The 18,154-nt window shown below is 42.1% G+C and overlaps 2 protein-coding genes across 4 annotated transcripts; one reads left to right on the top strand and one right to left on the bottom strand.

The window, feature by feature from the left end:
• Window positions 1-1,650: 1,650 nt before the first annotated feature.
• Window positions 1,651-14,445, bottom strand: si:ch1073-513e17.1 (sialin). 2 transcript variants are annotated; one of them, XM_010900285.4, is made up of 12 exons: window positions 14,220-14,445; window positions 12,978-13,081; window positions 12,346-12,523; window positions 9,520-9,740; window positions 7,061-7,294; window positions 6,724-6,898; window positions 6,059-6,177; window positions 5,770-5,931; window positions 3,531-3,663; window positions 3,067-3,214; window positions 2,846-2,936; window positions 1,651-2,375 (listed from the first exon to the last, which is right to left on the bottom strand). In XM_010900285.4, exons 3-12 carry the CDS (start codon window positions 12,446-12,448, stop codon window positions 2,205-2,207), a joined length of 1,557 nt encoding a protein of 518 aa, XP_010898587.1. In that variant the 5' UTR covers window positions 12,449-12,523; window positions 12,978-13,081; window positions 14,220-14,445; the 3' UTR covers window positions 1,651-2,204. The 2 variants fall into 2 exon arrangements, with proteins under 2 accessions (XP_010898587.1, XP_010898588.1); XM_010900286.4 differs by having other exon boundaries at window positions 12,346-12,565.
• A 74-nt stretch (window positions 14,446-14,519) lies between these two features.
• ppt1 (palmitoyl-protein thioesterase 1 (ceroid-lipofuscinosis, neuronal 1, infantile)) lies at window positions 14,520-18,037 on the top strand. 2 transcript variants are annotated; one of them, NM_001310905.1, is given in 10 exon segments: window positions 14,520-14,639; window positions 15,246-15,368; window positions 15,834-15,943; window positions 16,221-16,348; window positions 16,578-16,648; window positions 16,765-16,867; window positions 17,020-17,110; window positions 17,248-17,346; window positions 17,431-17,502; window positions 17,595-18,031. In NM_001310905.1, coding segments are annotated over 9 exon segments (912 nt in total). In that variant the 5' UTR covers window positions 14,520-14,639; window positions 15,246-15,253; the 3' UTR covers window positions 17,718-18,031.
• The last annotated feature ends 117 nt before the right edge of the window (window positions 18,038-18,154 follow it).

Genomic DNA, 18,154 nt, shown 5'->3' on the forward strand with positions numbered 1-18,154 from the left:
GCTAAAGAATCTGAGGGTTAAGGTGATTGACTGGCCAAGACCTAAACCCTATTGGGCATCTGTGGGGCATCCTCAAATGGAAGGTGGAGGAGCGCAAGGTCTCTAAAATCCACCAGCTCCATGATGTCGTCATGGAGGTGTTGAAGAGGACTCCAGAGGCATGCCCAAGAGGGTGGCCACACAAAATATTGAAACTTTGGGCACAATTTGGACATTTTCACTTAGGGTTGTACTCACTTTTGTTGCCAGTGGTTTCGACATTAATGGCGGTGAGTTGTGTTATTTTGAGGGGACAGCAAATTTACACTGTTATACAAGCTGTACAATCACTACTTTACATTGTAGCAAAGTGTCATTTCTTCAGTGCTGTCACATGAAAAGATATAATCTAATATTTACAAAAATGTGAGGGGTGTACTCACTTTTGGGAGATACTGTATGCTGTTTACATTGCTTGTAATTGGGATGAAGTAAACATCTGTTGAGTATCTTTACATAAAATAGTTTGTTTGTGTTGCATTAAAAATCCCCAAATCCCCAAAAAACAGACCCACAAACACTGTCTGAATAACAAAAAAATTAACACCACACAAGGGTTAAGGCAGGTTGATTGCTTGGGAAGGCTCTGTGCAGTTTTGGGTTGGATATTTGTTTCAAGACTGGTTGCAATATGCATGACAACACCTTAACACGCCTCACAGCTTCTGGCACACTGTAATTTGGAGTGACAAGACCATAATATAGCTTTTTGGTTACAACCATAAGCGCTATGTTTGGAGGGGGGTCAACAAGGCCTATAGTGAAAAGAATACCATCCCCACTGTGAAGCATGGTGGTGGCTCACTGAGGTTTTGGGGGTGTGTGAGCTCTAAAGACACAGGGAATCTTGTGAAAATTGATGAATGCAGCATGTTATCAGAAAATACTGCCAGGCAATTTGCATTCTTCTGCATGAAAGCTGCGCATGGGACGCTCTTAGACTTTCCAGCAATACAATGACCCTAAGCACAAGGCCAAGTTGACTCTCCAGTGGTTACAGCAGAAAAAGGTGAAGGTTCTGGAGTAGCCATCACAGTCTCCTGATCTTAATATCATCGAGCCACTCTGGAGAGATCTCAAACGTGCGGTTCATGCAAGACGACCAAGGACTTTGCATGACCTGGAGGCCTTGTGCCCAGATCAATGGGCAGCTATACCACCTGCAAGAATTCTGGGCCTCATAGACAACTATTACAAAAGACTGCACACTGTCATTGATGCTAAATGGGGCAATACAAAGTATTAAGGACTAAGAGGATGCAGACTTTTGACGAGGGGCCAGTTCATTTTTTTCTTTGTTGCCATGTTTTGTTTTATGATTGCGCCATTCTGTTATGACCTACAGTTGAATGTGAATCCCATAAGAAATAAAAGACATGTTTTACCTGCTAACTCATGTTTTCTTTACAAATGGTACATATATTACCAATTCTCCAAGGGTATGCAAACTTTTGAGCACAACTGTAATATGGTTGCTAATATAATATCTCAAAAGTAAATAACAATAATAAAGACAACACATTAATCAGTTAACATTTTGATATAATATAATAAAAAATTTAACCAGCCATCCAATAAAAAATATTTCCATTATATTTAATTCGGACACAAAGAATGATCCCATTTTTAAACATATACATTTATAGTGGTTGTTATTATTATTATTAACCACTTGACAGAAACATGAAAAAAATACGATTCTTGGATTAATGTACATTTAACATGAAAACATTAAGAATTTCCACACATTTTCAAAAGTATAAGGTTTGGTAAACAAATATTCAGAATATCTACTGTACAGTCAAAGTGTAGTTACATTGTTCTTCCCCAAATGCAGCAATGTCCCGAGTCAGTTGTAAACAGTATTAAAGAAAGCTATATGGAATATAAAGAGGTCATTTTAAAAAGTACCTGTTCCTGGCATGAACATCTTATTTGATGTAGGGTCCCAATGCATTCTACTATCAATCAATCAATCAATCAAATGTATTTATAAAGCCCTTTTTACAACAGCGGTTGTCACAAAGTGCTTTTACAAAAGACTATAAAAATGTGCTGGCTCATCCTTTTCAAAACCACTCAATTGTGAGTAAAGTTAACCTGAGGTAAGCTTATATCTCACACGTCCTGTTCCCTTTAGGTCAGTCTGTCGGTCTGTATGTCGGTCATGTGATTAACAGGTCTCTCTCAGCATGTGCCTCAGTCTGAATCTGATCCTCCTCTGCTAGTGCCCATTTCTGGACCTTGCCACTGCCAAACAGGGTGAAGATGAGAGCTCCTCCAGCGCTTATCCCAGCTGACAGACAGAACACACTTCTCCAGCCTGCCAGTGTTTGCTGTTTCAGGAGGGAGGGGGGAAGAGTCATGGGTCAGAAAAAGTTTGTGTCAACTCGAATCGAGTTCTTTCAGGAACCAACACTGAGATTGAAATTCAATAGTTACGAAAGAGAATGTATTTTTAATTACTTCTCATTTAACTAAATAGTAAATGCTATTTATTTGAAACGCTTTGAAGACATTTATTGGAAAGGGAATGTTTTAACCATTTCCGATTTTGGGATTCAAATCACTTCCAAAATTGACCGTCTTCAGTATGAAACGACCCCTAACCTACTCAGAGAATAATGTTTTAAATACACTCTATACATTCATAGATATACACTAAGCATTCATGTAAATATTAATGTGAAACAAAGTGTTCGTTTTCCTTATTAATCAAAAAGCAAAATTGACCAAACAGGTTTGATGCATTCCATAACATAGTTGGGTGTGAATGACAAACAATGAATAACATGCTGAAGCTCACATCTTGGGTGAGGTAACCTGTGACGATGGGCGCAAGTACCCCTGGGATGGTGCCAAAAGTGTTGGTGATTCCTAAAAGCACGCCCGCATACCTGAAGAGAAAATAGATACAAGGCTTAAACACTAGTGAGGGTGCAAAAGAGGGTCCCAATGAGTAAAATCATTTGAAAGATGTCTTTTCAACGTCTTGTGCTAGTAGTGGTATGTGTGTGCTGAACACACCGCGGGGCAATGTCTATCTGGTTGATGAAGACCCCGGCCGCACTGGTGCCTCCAATGGTTGTCGAGAGGGTGAGGAAGGTCACAGCCAAAACCCCGCTACACCCGGAGTAGCCCACAGCAACCAGGAACACTGCGGGCAGCAGGAGACCTGAAGGAGGTGGAGTACAAAACATACATCAACACAACGGCCACACATAGCTCTTATCCTCTATTGACCATGGAGAACATTCTAGTATGGCCGACACACTAGCAATTACTCTGTTTGTTCACCTTCTCTTATGAAATATATTATCAAAGACAAAAAAAGGACAAGGTAAGAAAGTCTACTGCATTCTATGGCATCAAAGGAATCAAGAGAAAATGGCTGCAAACACTTAATCATTTATAAAAGTCAATCAAATACCTAGTAAATACCAGGCAGTAATAAAGTCCTTGTCCCTTTCTAAATAAAAGTCCCTGCTTGCCTGTGAGAGTGAAGAGCTTGCGGACTGCTGTGACACTCATCAGCTCCTTCTCCAGGAGGCTGTCTGCTACTACACCTGAAATCAATGACAAACCCCAGGCACCCAGATATGGTAGAGCTGAAAGAAAGGCATTCTGTATATGGAGACAGAAACAAAAAGCATTATCCCCCACCAATAACAATAACACTACATTTCTGAATTAAAAAAATCCAGACGGAAATATCTTTGGCCATAGTTTTAAGCAATGTTACACTGGTACCGTATGGTTAATTACAAAGACTCTGTTTCTATCACTGTCCAAACTGACATCCAGCCCAGTATTTCACAACCCGCTCCTTAGGGACTACCAGACCTGTCACATATTTGTTGTTGCCCCAAACTGGCAACCCTGATATAATTAGTCGATCACCGAAATACATGGCACTCTGCGTGGAACAGGTAAAGAAACTGTTTAAAGGTCCATTATGTTGATCGAATTATAACCCAATTTTCTGCTCGTGTCAAAAAACAGCAAGAGCAGCGAATCCTCATCCAGTGCAAAATGTGGCACAGCGTTAATTAGCCTTTTCCATTAACTGGCCTGATACTCAAGACAATTTGCAATAGTAGGAGAATTCAATTAGCAAAATGTTTTCATTTGTGAGCAACAACATTCTACATACAGGTAAATTTTTCGATCCTGCTAAGAAAAGTCACAGAAATTTACTCCATACATCGGTTAAAACTAGAGGTGAAATTGTACGTGTATTTGTATTGAACCGTTCGGTACAGGATCCACGGTTTGGTATGCAAGGCTTACCGAAAAATACAATAATAATGTATTACAGCTAGGAAATAAATATATATAATCATGTATTATAGCTAGGAAATAAATATACATGATGATTGCATAGACCAATGGCATATAAATTAGCCTGGGAAAAATATCCACATAGTAATTAAGTTGTCTTAAAAGCTTGTTAGTTATTTTACTCCAGGGAGAACAGAGCTAAGAGACCGTCGTAGCAGCAATTAGCTTACGAAGGAATTAGCAGGTAGCTAAATGTAAAAGAGCAATATGCAAAGCATTGGTGAGCCAAAACTAGAAGACACCCCAATATCAGTCAAGTCTTGTCAGGTCCTGACTGGGGCCTCTAGGCATCTCTATGCGCCTGGGGGGGGGGGGTCACAGTCAGGGCCTGGCCGCAGAAGTGCCTCTAGGCATCTCTGCGCTGCTGTTTTTGATTGTCCCCAATTAGAGGCACCTCCCCCACGTTGTCTCTAATTTAGGGACCCTATTTAAGTTGCCCTTGTTTGGCTTTTGGTGTTGTGCCTCAGTTTGTGGGTTGCCTCTCCTTTTGTAGTTACAATTGAAAGGATGTTACCCTATCTCGCTCTGTGCTTTGTGTCCTGCCTAGCCTAAACCGTGACAGGTCTGCCGTCTGGGAACATTTTCGTTTCCCTGTAAACTATAATGGGGATTGCCAACGAGTTGTGGCTATAACTTCTGCAACATATAGACTCTGCTCATTGACTATATTCTATTTGGGTTGCAATACGAGGTACATGACTACTCATGTATTTATTGTTATACATGGAAAATAAAAAATGCATTTTCTCCCATACAAGTAATAATTTATTTCTTCTTTGGAAGTAACATATTTCAAGTGGTCATATTTTAAGTCACTGCTATGTGACTTAATATTGATATATGCTGCTGGGCTATGCACTCTTGTTGAAGTTCTGTTAAATTACTTTTATTTCATTTTATAAGGCCAGCACTGCTTGTTTTTTGTTGTCCCATTGTTTCCATATGCTCCTGGGAATTCAAGCTACCCGTGTTTACTATTATAATAAAAATCTAAATACAAATTACATATTTCTCAGGCATGTATTTTGTAGATGTATCGAAACCCTACCAAACCTTGACACAACTATGTATACTGTATTGTACAAAACCGTGAGTTTGGTGAACTGTTTCACCCCTAGTTAGTTAGAACGGAATGTTTACCAGACCTTTAAACAGTTGTCTACCACCAGGTGGTGCTGTTATCCCAGAGGATATATCCACCAGTTATTTCTGCAGCATTGCAAGTGTTCAGGGTTAGGCAAGGGGGTCCATGTTGGAATTGAGCATCTTACTGTGCCTCTCACCTCTTTGGACATCACCAGTAGCCACCGTATACTATACACATGGCGATATATGAGGCGATATTGTCGGGAAACCTCACTGAGCTGTGTAGACTGAATTTGGTTTTACCTGACGGAGGTCAAAGTGCAGAACTGTGTCCATGTAGGTGGGAAGGGACGTGAGCAGAGTGTAGTAAGACCAGTTGGCACACATCTGAGACACTATGGTGGCCCACAGAGGGACAGAGAGCATCATGGGTAACACGGGCACTGACCAGCCATGGGCACCCCCCTGTGTTAGGAAGCAGAAAGGCAGAGACAAAGAGAGAGAGCGACACAGAGAAAGGATTTACTGATAAACTGATTTGCAAATGTATGTCAAAGGGTCACGAAGGACACCACACAGAGACTTTTGGTACCTCTTTTCCTATTGATTTGATGATGTAATCTCTTTCTCTTTCGCTGATTCGTGGATGAGTGCCGGGCTGGTCTGACACCAGGAAGAACCAGAACACTGCCCATATGCAACCAGCACCCCCTAGTGATGAAAGAGAGGGAGGGAGAAAGGGAAGGAGTCAGAGAAAAGCCTGATTCTGTTAACATCCTTGAAAAGCAAATATAGCAAAGGTGTGTGAAAGGTAGGCGAATGGTCCAACAGGCGTGCTCATGTATTAATGTATTAATGGGGCTGAATACGACCCACTGCTCTTACAGAAGAAAATATCTTTCACAGCCGTCTCTATCCAAAAAAACACACGTTTTATATTGATAAAAATAAAGTGGGGATTCCACAGAATATGTTTGGGAAGCAGACTAAACTCAACAACAGTTAAAGTTTTATAAGGTGTATTTTCAATTTTTGCCCATTCGATTTAGGGGGAGATACAGACCAACTCTGCTGATGTCAAATACATAATAGAGTTAAGTTTAGTCTGCTAATGTTTGTCTGGGTTAATGAATGTATATCTATGCTTTCTTAAAGATATAATTTCAGGCATGTTAAAGCTCAATAAGAGAGTAGGTGGGGAAACTCCAGACCACCGCAGGTCTGTGTGTGTTTGAAAGGTGTGACTGTGATTCTCACCACACATGTAGAAGACAGCGGGCCAGCCCAGACTGTGACAGATAAAGCCGGTTAGGGGCAGAGCGACAAAAGCCCCAAAGTTGGCCCCCGCCCCTGACAATGTGATGAGGCGAGACCTCTCTAGGGGGGGGGACCAGCAGGCCCACATGGCCATCATGGCCGGAAACGTCACCCCCTGAGGACACACACAGAACGATTCACACGAATTAACATGAACCATCCTCATGTGACTGAAATGAATCATCCACCTTGAACATGACACGTTGTGACATGTGAGTAATATGTAAAACATTCATTCACCATGTCAACCCCTGACATCACACAGGAAGCCTCTTACCTCTCCAAATCCCTCCAGTGCCCTTAAGCTAAATAGCCAGTAGGGTCCAAGCTTCGCTGCCAGGGGGGTGAGGAGTGTGAGGGCCGCAGTACCGAGCACTCCTCCCCCCAAGAAGATAGTCCCTCCGAAGTGTCCGGACAAGTACCCCCCAGGGATCTGAGTTACTAGGTAGCCAAAGAAGAACGCCCCCAGCAGCAGGCCCTGAGTCGGACTGTCCCAAGAGTACTGAGGTACCTGACGGAGAGAAAACTGTGTTACTCATTGAGAATTATTTCTCGTATTTTTATTTATCTGCCCAATCAGCACAGGTGCCCCACTTGGTAGTCACTGGCCCATTGGCTGGAGAGACTGGCCACCCAGGCTAAGCAGCGGTTATTATGTACAGCTTTAAGAACAAACTTAATAGGGCACCTAGGCTGATATTCTGACTGAACAGTTTCTCACTGCTTGAGTATGTGTGTGTGGAGATGGAATGAAGCAACAAGTACACTTTATTTAGTTTAAACGCAGAGCAGCTTTCCAACATTATGGAGTGGCAGCTATCTGTCCCATACCAGCTTTCCAACATTATGGAGTGGCAGCTATCTGTCCCGTACCAGCTTTCCAACATTATGGAGTGGCAGCTATCTGTCCCGTACCAGCTTTCCAACATTATGGAGTGGCAGCTATCTGTCCCGTACCAGCTTTCCAACATTATGGAGTGGCAGCTATCTGTCCCGTACCAGCTTTCCAACATTATGGAGTGGCAGCTATCTGTCCCGTACCGGCTTTCCAACATTATGGAGTGGCAGCTATCTGTCCCGTACCAGCTTTCCAACATTATGGAGTGGCAGCTATCTGTCCCGTACCAGCTTTCCTCCAGTAGTGCTCATCCGAGAGTTCTGGGTGAACTCTGCACAGTATTATTTGTTTTCTTCGTCAACATTTTTGGATAGCCTAACGGGAAAATAAAATGGTAGACTATGTAATCACAAAAGTTGATGGGGTATTTGTACAATATGCTTTGAAACAAAACAATGGATCCAGATGGTGAGGCAGTTTTGCATTCAGAATCCCTTGGTTCAGGGAGTGGACATTACATTACTCTACAAAGTTCTTGGAATGTTAGACAGTTAGGGTCCTCTACTCCAGCTCCTTGATTGCTAGTGGCGGATGCAGATTCCAATGTAGATTCTCAAGAGAAACAGTTAGGGGAGCTACTGGAATGATGGGAGCAGAATTATCCAGGAAGGAAGAAGCTTCTGCCCAGGCATTACTGCCTTTAGTGCAAAGTTTGTCACTACCCATCATCACCCACAAAATGAGCTATGAGGGACAAAATGTAAAATAGATAGGATACTTGGAAGCCAACTCTGATCATTTAGCATGCCATATCAAGTCCCAGCCATCATTTAAAGAACATCAGACTTTTTCAAAAACATCAAGATCATCTTTTTGTGTCAAAATGAGACAGTGAGAGGGAAGTTGTCGCTGGGGTATTGTCCGTCTTTCCATAGATAATGAGCTGGTGCTCTGGTTAAATCAGAAACTCCAGGAGCCCTGAAAGGGTCTTAAAGATTCCATAAGATGCCCAGTTTAGGGCAGAGGACAAAGCTGTGAACCAGTGTGTCATTAAAAGCGTAACACTGCGTCAAATGGGAAGGGTGTCAGGGAATAGGACACAGATCTTAGTTATCATTAATGCAGGCTATGTAAGATCTTAAATTGTACAAGACAGTATTTTGATTGGATTGAGCATGTGTGAATGTCTTCCAAGCTTTCCTCTCAGTTCCACTTACCAGGGGGCTTTGAAGATTCTGTGGATGGCAGGTTGACTAATTACGTCAAACAGATGAATTGTACTGAATGTTTGCATGAAGTTGGGCACATTCTGAAAAACCTATCAAATGTGGAGAGTCTGGCATTTTCGATTGTGGTGAAATGTTATAACATACAAATATCTGAATAAATCATTTCTAGGGAAGTTATAGCTTTCCATAAGTTGGTCAAAGGAAGCAAAGGGTCCTCCTAAATATAGATCCTCTGTGGTGTGGATCACCACTTCATAGCAATCCAAAGCACTATCTAGGTTAGAAAGGGCAAAAGGGTTTCTTGCATTTTCCATAAGGAGCAGGAATGACTGTGGTCAAAGGTCATAGTGTGCATTCATTTGCTTCCATATGCAGATTGTGCCATGTATGACTGAATTATGACCACAATGTCTGGCAGAGGGAGGGCGTGTTGAGGGATCTTTTCAGTTCCCCGGGTATAGTGTTTTTGTTTGTTCAAGAAAAAAACGCATGCTGCCCATCTATTCCTGTGTTTAATCAAATATATTTCAACAGGAGGAGCTGGTGTTTGCTCATTTCACCAAAACCAAACTTGTTGCCAAACAAACGCAAACAGAACATGAGGGGCCTACCACTTTGTCTGACAGGAAACCTGGTTTGTTCAAGGGACTAAACCCTCCGGATACTCACCCCGTCTGGTTGGTCTCCAGTTTGGCTAACGTTGTCAAACCCGTGAGAAGGCACTGGGCACTCATGGCCACCAGAATTGTTGACAAATGGTTGGACATTGGTCCCGTTCACCATTACGACCATTGCGACACTTAGATTGACACGGAGACCGTAGACGACGGCAAATCCAAAGAACATCAAGATGGCCAGATTGTAGCGTGCCGAGCAGCATTGTGGAGGTACTGTTGGACATGACAACAAGTGCAAAAACTCAGAGTCTGTCTATTGGTGCAAAGCCACCATGGTCAAATATTTACACTGTTTATCTAAACTCATAAATAAGGAGCACTTGAAACAGAATGACCTACATCACAAGCATACTGTTAGTACAAAATTAAAGGGGCGAGGCCAAACTTAAACCTAGATAAAATATTCACTAGGTCACCAATGCATGACTAACTGAAAAGACAAAAGTGGAGCTTGGGATTTCCTCTACAGTCATATATCATTACACAACAAAGCACTGTTAAAGGGGAACAACAGTCACATGATCATTTTCAGAAATCTCTGTCCTTCTGAAAAGTCCCAAAATAAAAACAACTCATTGGTTTAGAAGACAAAATAAAACCTGACAACCATTTATAGCCTATTAAAACAGCGTGAGCAGCACATCCCCCCTACCCAACCTACCTGCTGTACACCTGAACCTCATGTTTATTATGATGGTAAATGGTTTTGTTATGTCTAAGACAAGGTGAGGTTACGTTCAGATTATGGCTTTGCCTCATTACCACAACTCCACAGAAGATTGAGAGATGAGTCAAGAGGCGTTTTTTCCGAGGACCTAACCAAGCCATTCAAATTATCACACTGCTTGCTCAACCAGGAATACCTGGGACAAACACATGAGGGGAACGTGTTAGCTAACAAGTTAAGCTTCACAAGCGCCCTGGGCAGCACTGAACCAATTTACATTGCCCCATGTAGGAGTGTATTGTAACACCCACCAGATGTTCCCAACCTACAGAGAATTTTCTGGGGGGTCCTGGGATTTACCACATTTGATGGGTGTAAAAAAATAAAATAAATGTACACTGATGAGCCAAAACATTATGACCATCTGCCCAATATGTTGTTGGTCCTCTGCGTGCCACCAAAACAGCGCCGACCTGCCGAGGTATGGACTCTACAAGACCCCTGAAGGTGTCCTGTGGTGTCTGACACCAAGACAATAGCAGCAGATCCTTCAAGTCCTGTAAGTTGTGAGGTGGGGCCACCGTGGATCAGACTTCTTGGTCCAACACACCCACAGAGGCCAGGGCAACACCTTGAACTATTCATCATGTTCTTCAAACCTTTCCCAATCAATGTGTGCAGTGTGGCAGGGCGCATTATCCTGCTGAAGGAGGCCCTGCCTATTGGGAATACCATTGCTATGAAGGGGTGTACCCGGTCTGCAAATGACATCCACATCAATGCCCGGACCCAGGGATCCCCAGCAGTGCATTGCCCAGAGTCAAACACCCTCCACCGGCTTGTCGTCTTCCCACAGTGCATCCTGGTGCCATCACTTCAAATGGCGCCCACACAGGGGGCCATCCACGTGATGTTAAAGAAAACGGGATTAATCGAGCCAGGCAACCTTCTTCTACTGCTCCAAGGTCCAATTCCAAAATGTGAGTGCCCATTGTAGGCGCTTTCAGCACAGGGGTCATCATGGGCATTCTGACCGGTCTGAGGCTACACAGCCCCATACACAGCAGGGTGTGATGCACTGTGTTGTGACACATTCCTCCCATAACCGTCATTAACATTTTCGGAGACTTGTGCCACAGCAGACCTTCTGTCGGTTCGGACCAAGGGGAATATCATTTTTTGCCCTTGCACATCGATGAGACATGGGCGCCCAACACCCTGTTGCCGATTTGTTGTTTGTACCTCCAGGGACCACTCTCGGTAGGTACTCACCACTGCTGACCTGGAGCACCCCACAAGTCCTGCCATTTCAGAGATCCTCTGACCCAGTCATTTGGCCATAATAATTTGGCCCTTGTCAAAGTCACTCAGGTCTTTACTCCAGCCCATTTCTCCTGCTTCCAACACATTGACGACAAGTACAGATTATTTGCTTCCCATCTAATCTACCCAGACCTTGACATGTGCCCTTTTTAGGAGATTATGAACGTTATTCGCTTCACCTGTGAGTGGTCATAAGGTTTTTGCTCATCAGTGTATAACACAGTACACACCTACTCATTCAAGGACATTTCTTCATTTTTTTAAATGTTCCACATTGCTGAAGAATTGTGAGAACATCAGAACTATGAAATAACACATTTGGAATCATAACCAAGTGTTAAACAAAACAAAATACATTAATATTTTAATTCTTCAAAGTAGCCACTCTTTGCACATTTTAAGCATTCTCACAACAATATGAATCTACAATATGAAACGTATTTTGATCCGTTTAACATGTTTTTGGTCACAACCTGATGCCTGATGTGTTATCTCTAAAATGTTATGTTTTCACTAATATTCTACAATACAGAAAATAGTAAAGGTAAAGACATATCCTTGAATGAGTGAGTGTGCCTAAACTATTGACTGCTACTGTATATACATATATATTGTATCCTATCTGTAATTAGGGGGTCCAGACAGAAAATCTTGGGAACTCCGGACTTAGACCATTGTTCCACTCAGGGGCCATAGGTGATATTGCTTCTTAAGAACTTCCCGTTTTTAGAGGTTTAAAAGGGGTAATCATGTGACTGTTGTTCACCTTTCACACATCCCAGCTGCCAATTGCTGACTCCGAAAAAAACAACAGAAGTGAAGACACACCTGAGTCATCCACATCCACCACGTCTTCTTTAAGGAGGGGTGTCTTCTCTCCACTGCCATCCAGTGCTGAGGAGTTAATTGAGTATCCATTTTGTAGAGCCATGCCAACCACCAGTCAGGTGACAGCCAGAGAGAGGAAGGAACTGAGTCTGAAATCAGGTTACCTAACCATAGTGTCCTAAGACAATATGTCAGAAATTGAGAAAGGGAGAGCAAGAATCTGTGTAAAAAAAAAAAGGAATTTGCCTCCTGGCTATGCATTTTTTGTCACGTGCATATGCTCCCACCAGGAGTCTGGCATGCGCACAAACGTGCACACACACACACACACACACACACACACACACACACACACACAACAACAACAATACTACAGACACAGGCTGGATGACTAGGGGCATGATTGGACTGATCAGTTGAGTTACCTTGTGGTTTCATGTCTAAAGGGCTAGGTGGCAAACACTTAGTAAATCAATGGCAGATTGTACAACAAAGATGACCAAACAGATGACTTAGTCAAATAGATCCATAATGATGTGCCAATAAATGACATGAGTAGGGCTTGTCTCATTATATTCAGGTATCTTTGAAGGGAGAAAAATATTCGACAATTGAGCACAAGCTGGACTTACCGGACCAGAGAGGGATTAAATGCTGTTAATGAAAACTTAAGAGCATCATGCATCCATCCACATTTGTCTTCATATTCCTCTTAGCTGGCGCATCCTAGTTCACCCTACGGAATTGAAAAAGTCAAAGAATAAACACCAGATCATGAATTATATAGAGGCAATGTAAAAGCAGTCACACAAGCAAGATTTTAATGGTTTCTCATGTACCTCACTAAAAGCTGGACATGTTTTCATCTGTCAGAAATTAATCTGATCTCAAAATGCTGTTTTGTCCATTTATTGTTATAGGTTTGGCCAATTTTAATATTGAAAGAAGAAGTGATTGGAGTGTATTTGCTGACCTTTCACACTCAAAGGTTAACACTGGAGGAACAGAGAACGCATAACTCAGGTCAGCTGATGTGGAAGTCGGAAAATAAGGAAATCTACAATGAAATTTACCACACACTATAAAAGGTAAAGATGACAAAATATTCCATAATGGTGTCTCATTACAGACTCAAAAAACCTTTGTGTGTGTTTGTTTAAATGTGTATTACTGTGAGAACCAGAAGTCTCAAGTATAGTAACCCAAGACAAATCAGGCTATTTTAGGCAAGTGGTTGAGGTTAGGTTTAGGGTTTGAATTGAGTTAGAACTTGGTGATTAAATTGAGGCTTAGGTTAGGTTTTAGTGTAGGGTTTCTAAGGTTAAATTCTACCACAACAGGTGTTTATAGTTGTATACATTCTCTGCTTCTTCTTTCAATCATACATGCCTGTAACTTTTACATAATCTGACATTTAATTTTGGTAAGGATATAGAAAATCAAATGTCTCCCATAACACAATATCTATAACAACCCAACGAATGGGCAGTTACAATAACCTCACTACAAGACTTTGCCTGACTTCTAATGATACTGTTTGTTTGTTATTTTTAACCGTGAAGCTCTTTGAAAGCCCTACAGAAGTTTAATACATTATTATTATATGAACACTTGATTTTCCATTGATTGTACATGAAAACGTAAAGGAATGTACAGCAGGAATTTCTTGGCTTCTAGTTTCTGACTACACGTTATTACCCTGTAAACCTAATAATAAGCTGTTAGTCGTACATGTACTAATGAAACCAAACTGTTACTTGAAATCGATTGTCATGTTTTTACACAAGAAGCTAGTAAGGTCTCATAATTATTTCCAGAATTATACACCTGTTATTACTAATAGGACCGTTTAATTTGATCAAGAGCAAACTCACCTGGAACAAAGACTCTACAGACCAAGCACTCAGGTTCGGCTCGTGGGTCGTTGCACCAGTTGTAGCCCTATATAGTAAACTTGTAAAGCTCCAAGTTTTGCCTTACATCGCTTCTACCCAGCAGATGTTCCGTTTCCCGGGTGGCCACACCAACAACAGTGTTATGACAGTGTCGAGTCCGGAGAATGTTTACCGATTCAGGCTAACCGGTGTAAAGTCACGTGGCTTTTTAAAAAGTCACGTGGCCTATAGCGACACATTTTCTTCTTCAGTGACGCGCGCATTGATTTGCAGATCTGCACTGCACATGAACACACGATAAACTGAACAGAGGGTGCCATAAGATATTTAGAAATTGGGGGTAGTTTCTTCCTGGTTAAAGTAGCATATCATGTGATAAGCTCTAGTGATTCCTGAGCGGTAAGTAGCAGTTTATTACTCAGCATAATATTTATAATTTCCCGTTTTTCAGTGAAACGAGGACTCACTACTAGACTAAAACAGCTTATGTCTGTCGGACCAACTAGTTCATTTTTAACGTGGTTAGCGTCCCACATTAGGAAGTTAGTGTGCTAGCTACCTAACTTGGTTAACTGGTTTGCTGTGACAGGAAGTTGGCTGAAGTAGCTCTCCTTCCAAGCATGTATCATTAGCAGAAAGGATATGCAAATCATTTTATTTGGGTGAAATTTTTGTTTGAGCTTCTCATTCTTGTGAAGCTCAAACAAAAACATTTCGTGATTTGACAACATCAATCGATGAGCATAGAAAAACCAAACAAGAATGCACCTTTGAACGCACCGTCCTTTCATCCTACGCACCCGAAGAGAAGTTACATTTTCACATCCCCATCACTTGTCTTTAACAAAGTGGCAAGGCAAGACTGTTTAATTAAATTGTGCCTTCCAATACCTGCCAGAACAATAGCTAACCGACTTCTCTGTTGTATCACAACTTAAATTGCCTTGCTTTTACGCTGGGACTAATTCGCTAACTGCCTGGTCTTTTTCATTACTTTGATTTCAGAGTTCAAGATGACCACACGTCTTCGCGTGATCTTCGGGGTCGGTACTCTGCTGTTTCTCGTCGTCAGCCCAGTCCATGGATCTGACAACGCCACCACCCCATTAGTTCTGTGGCATGGAATGGGTAAGCACTTGACATCCATATTGCTAGAACAAGTGCCAAAGCCTGGGACCCAGATGCTCTCCTCAAGCCCATTTAGCATGACTAAATTGAGATGGGTGACAAATTTAAGGGAAAACAAACATTTACGGCAGAACAGCGTCAATGCAACTTGGCATAGATTCTACGAGTCTCTGGAACTCTACTGGAGGGACGAAACACCATTCTCCTTGAAAATATTCCCTCATTTGGTGTTTTGATGATGGTGGTGGAGAGTGCTGTGTAACACAACAGTCCAAAATCTAGTTTTTATACATACCACAGAGCCTGATAGGATGTTAATTGTTAAATTGTCTCAAGCAGTAATCCTGTATGGAAGCGTCTGCAGTCATTATGTTCCTCTACACATTTATTCAGGTTTTTCCTTTGTCAACCCGTACAGTATATATACCGAATATTGTCAACAATCAGGTTTTTGTATGTACCCAGGAGACAGCTGCTGCAACCCACTCAGCATGGGCGCAATAAAGAAAAGGATTGAGGGAGCCATACCTGGAATAGACGTGCTGTCACTGATGATTGGCAAGACTGTCATTCAGGTACATTGCACCAACAGCCGTACTCAGCGGGGCCTGCCGGTGTGTCCTCGCATTTGTTCCAGCCCGGCAGTAACACGTGATTCTACTAACGAAAGCTCTGACCGAACCTGATCAGTGGAGTCAGTTGTATTACCGGGTGGCTGGAGCAAACCGCGTGGGCCCTTCCCGCCCAACCATTTCACCCCTGAGCTATCTCTCAATAGATGTGGTGTTTCTGTGTCGCCATGGTCGTTTTCCACGACATAAACCCCCTTCGCTTTAATGACCAACCCGTCAGGACACGGAGAACGGTTTCTTCATGGACGTCAACGAGCAGGTGGCCATGGTGTGCAGCCAGCTGTCCCAGGACCCCAAGCTGAAGAGTGGCTACAACGCCATGGGCTTCTCCCAGGGAGGGCAGTTTCTGTGAGCAGTGACTATGGAGTTCATTACCTTTTGTTGTATTCATTTTCATTTACATGAAAAAGGAGTTGAGTAAGGGAAACTCAATTTCCCCCACCTCCATTACTTCTACCTTCAGCTGTTTGGAAGAAAAGCCTGAATAAACAATTCCCTTTCCCCGACACGAGAGTGTACTGATGTAAAAACATACATACACATGTTGTTATTCTGTAACCTGTGTATCTGTACCCAGGAGGGCCGTGGCTCAGCGTTGTCCATCTCCTCCAATGAAAACCCTAATCTCCATCGGGGGACAGCAACAAGGTGAGGGCGCTGTGGCAACAGTGACGTAATCCCCCGTTCTATCTCTGTCCAGCCCCATTTTGTTTCTCTTTCGCATCCTGATTTATTTTAAATGATCCCGTTCTCCACATTCACAGGGGTGTACGGTCTCCCTAGATGCCCAGGAGAGAGTTCTGTTATCTGTGACTGGATTCGCAAGAAACTGAACTCTGGAGCCTACACTGATGTGGTGCAAAAACAGTGGGTGTTTTAATCAGAACTCATCAAGGTGGCAATTGATCAGCTTTTTGGCTAATCTGCATTACCTAGAATACCAAATGGAATAGTTACTGTACACTTTAAGGATGAGGTGTGTGTGATTGTTTTATTTGGAATCCTTCTGTCTTTATCAGCTTGGTGCAGGCGCAGTACTGGCATGACCCACTGAATGACGACTTGTACAAAAAACACAGCCTCTTCCTGGCTGATATCAACCAGGAACGGGTTAGTTTGGCGCTGAATGAATGTGAATCAAACGTCTTATCCGATTGCGCCTACAGTTCATCTTCAAAATTCCTTCTGAGGACCTGTGTTCCGGATAACTAGCAGGTCCATTTAAACCGCTGCATTTCACCCGACAGGTTGTGAATGAGACCTACAAGAAGAACCTCCAAATGCTGGACAAGTTTGTAATGGTCAAGTTCTTGCAGGACACTGTTGTGGATCCAGTTGACACTGAGGTAAAAACTGATGCTGTGGTGATGCCATTTTCATTAGTACTCTGTTATTATAGATGCTAATTGGCAATATGGTGTTTTTTGTAGTGGTTTGGTTTTCTGAAAACCGGCCAGGCAAAAGAGACAGAGACACTCCAGGAGAGTGTTCTTTATAAAGAGGTAAAACCCCATTGTTTGAACTTCTAATACGTAAAAATCCTATTTATTGCAGTAGATGCGATGCTGTATTGATAAATGGTATCTGTATTTAGGATCGACTGGGATTAGCAGCGATGGAGGCAGCTGGAAAGCTGCATTTTCTTGCCACAGAGGGAGATCACCTCCAATTCACTGAAAAGTGGTTCAATGAGAACCTATTGCCTTATCTACGTTAAATTAGCTAGGCTACCTTTGCAGGGGGTCGTATTCGCACACAACTATTGCACTGATCATTCCTATATCAAATCAATACCATCCTGCTTCCTTCACTCAATGTTGAAATTCTAGTTGGTGTAGGCATACATGACCTTTGCACTAATCATTCCTCTGAAATCAATGCTATATTGTCTGAAGCTAATGTATCAGTTTTAATATTTTAATTTTTTTTATCAATTTAATGTACTTTAACAGAACGTTTGTTGATTTTCAGAAGACTTTAATTTGGATACATTTGGTACTGTGAAGTTCAGAATAACAATTAAAGGTATGTAAAATATGGTGTGTGCTTGTCAGTATTGTAACAGTATATTATGGAATTAATGAAGTTAGTAAATCACTAGTTTGTGTTACTAATAACCCAGCAATCATTATAAGTAGAATGTCTCTCATATAC

The sequence above is a fragment of the Esox lucius genome, chromosome 10, assembly GCF_011004845.1.
Source record: "Esox lucius isolate fEsoLuc1 chromosome 10, fEsoLuc1.pri, whole genome shotgun sequence".
Classification (NCBI taxonomy): Eukaryota; Metazoa; Chordata; class Actinopteri; order Esociformes; family Esocidae; genus Esox; species Esox lucius.

Coding starts and splice junctions, on each gene's coding strand:
- ppt1 (XM_013135666.4), top strand. CDS start 15,254: ATGACCACACGTCTTCGCGTGATCTTCGGGGTCGGTACTCTGCTGTTT. Junction 15,369..15,833: donor AGTTCTGTGGCATGGAATGG/GTAAGCACTTGA, acceptor GTATGTACCCAG/GAGACAGCTGCTGCAACCCA. Junction 17,347..17,430: donor TGGATCCAGTTGACACTGAG/GTAAAAACTGAT, acceptor TGTTTTTTGTAG/TGGTTTGGTTTTCTGAAAAC.
- si:ch1073-513e17.1 (XM_010900285.4), bottom strand. CDS start 12,448: ATGGCTCTACAAAATGGATACTCAATTAACTCCTCAGCACTGGATGGC. Junction 6,178..6,723: donor CGCTGTCTTCTACATGTGTG/GTGAGAATCACA, acceptor TTTCATCACTAG/GGGGTGCTGGTTGCATATGG. Junction 3,215..3,530: donor CAAGCTCTTCACTCTCACAG/GCAAGCAGGGAC, acceptor CACCTCCTTCAG/GTCTCCTGCTGCCCGCAGTG.